General features: G+C 46.3%; 1 protein-coding gene across 1 annotated transcript in view; it reads left to right on the top strand.

Moving 5' to 3' along the window:
• Positions 1-1441, top strand: part of Phlda1 (pleckstrin homology-like domain, family A, member 1) — a 2532-nt gene extending 1091 nt beyond the window's left edge. The window contains exons 2-3 of the mRNA XM_005374337.2: positions 1-247; positions 595-1441. Of these exons, the coding sequence (XP_005374394.1) occupies positions 1-221 (221 nt within the window). The 3' untranslated portion in view covers positions 222-247; positions 595-1441. The remainder of the gene's footprint in view (positions 248-594) is intronic.
• Positions 1442-1876: the final 435 nt, after the last annotated feature.

Here is a 1876-nt window from a genome sequence, read left to right as displayed (position 1 = left end):
CCCATCCCCAGGCTCAGCCCCAGCCCAAGCCGCAGCCTCAGCCTCAGCCTCAGCCGCTGCACCCGTACTCACATCCTCACTCTCACTCGCACTCGCACCCGCACCCGCACCCGCACCCGCACCCGCACCCGCACCCGCACCCACACCAACCGCCGCAGTCGCAGCCGCTCGTCCAGCCGCACGGCCACCGGCTTCTCCGCAGCACCTCCAACTCTGCCTGAAGTGGGCAGCGCCCGGGCCAGACGAGGTAAGGGCCTCGCCGCGGTGCCAGGGAGGAGCGGGTCGCGCGGGGGTCGGGAGGAACAGGAGGCTGGCCCACCGGTCAGCTCCGGGGTGCACAGAGGAGAAGTCATTCTAAGTTTTGGGGGAGGCGGAAAGATGACGAGCTGGAGCCAGGTGCGGCTCGGCAGAGAGAAGCCCGCCTCGCCCTGCCTGCCCCAGTTCGGTGGGGTGCGCCTCGGCGCCCCGAAACTGTCCGCGCGGACCCGGCGACCTTCTGTCTTTCCGCTCTCTTTGTCAGCCGCCTCAGCCGGGGAGAACTGGGTCTCGGAGGATTCTGAGCCACCAACTTCATTCAGTGTCATTTCTTTCCAGGTTTTGAGGACTCGAGGAAGCGGGACGAACACAGTTCTATTGTCTTTCCTTGGATCAAAAAACAAAACAGTCTCCCCGCCCCGCGCCAGATCGAGTAGTTTGGACATCACCTGACTGATAACTTGCGATTCCTTGGTTTTCTGCATATTCATCATCACCGTGCAGGAAGCGATTCCAAGTCGAGAAGACTTTACTTATGAACCTTTGAGAGGATCTTATAATGTAGTGGACCTTCTAGGAGCGATGATGTACTGTAATTTTATTTTAATGTATTTTGGTTTATGATTATTTATTAGTTTTTTAATGCTTGTTCTAAGACATTTCTGAATGTAGGCCATTTTTCAAAAAAGAAACTTTATTTTTAAAAACCTACCCCGTAGTAAGTTCTAATCTTGGGAAAGAAAAAACGGGTGATGGAAGGGAAAACATTAAAAATTCATTCAATATTCCTAAGGCATTTTCAGAAGGTCTGACACTTTCAATGTTATGAAATGTGGTTGAAATTAAACTCTTGATACTACTTTTTTCTCTGAGGTTTCCTCCTTAAATATATTCTTTGTATAAAAGCTTTTTAAAACTAAAAGCTCAAAATTGTGTAATTATAACTATAATGCTCAATATAATACTTTTCTAAAAGAAAAGCAGTAGTAATGATACCTGCTTTCAAAATATATAAGACATAAACCCGATTGAGGGCAAGATGATCATGTCTTATATGTCGTAGGACTGGGTTTACTTAGGAGCTTCTGTCATCTGTGTGAAAGTTTAATAAGAATCCTTTTGGAGCTGGGCGTGTAGCTTGGTGTTGAGCGTGCCGGGCTCGGAGTTTAACCCCTAACACCAGGGGGAAAAAAAGAATGAAAAGGGAAAAAAAAGTCCTTTTTGATTGTGACTTACGAATATATTAGATGTTTCAGTTCAAAGTTGTAGTGGGGGGAAAGAGAAAGATGCAACTTGTTTGAGAGTATCTATGCCCCTTTCCAGACTGGAGAATCCTCCACCAAGAGATTTCCACACTTGGCTTGAACCATATTTTCTGATCTGTTTACTTTGTTCTAGAAGAACACTGAAGAATCTTAATTGTAAATACAGCAACAGACTAGGAGTCATAATTTTTAAATTCACAGAAAATAATGTTTATCTTTGAAACTGGCTGTTTTTCTCTATTCTGTGAGAAATTTTTGGGCTGTGCTTCCTGAGGTTAGCTAGACTCAGCCATTGAGAGAGGAAGGACTGGATAAACAATGGATTTTCAGTAAGCAAACAACCAAAGTCTTGTTTT

This window comes from Chinchilla lanigera, unplaced genomic scaffold (genome assembly GCF_000276665.1).
Source record: "Chinchilla lanigera isolate Chin_1 unplaced genomic scaffold, ChiLan1.0 scaffold00004, whole genome shotgun sequence".
Classification (NCBI taxonomy): Eukaryota; Metazoa; Chordata; class Mammalia; order Rodentia; family Chinchillidae; genus Chinchilla; species Chinchilla lanigera.
Note: the sequence above shows the minus strand (reverse complement) of the source record. Positions and strands in the feature narration are given on the sequence as shown.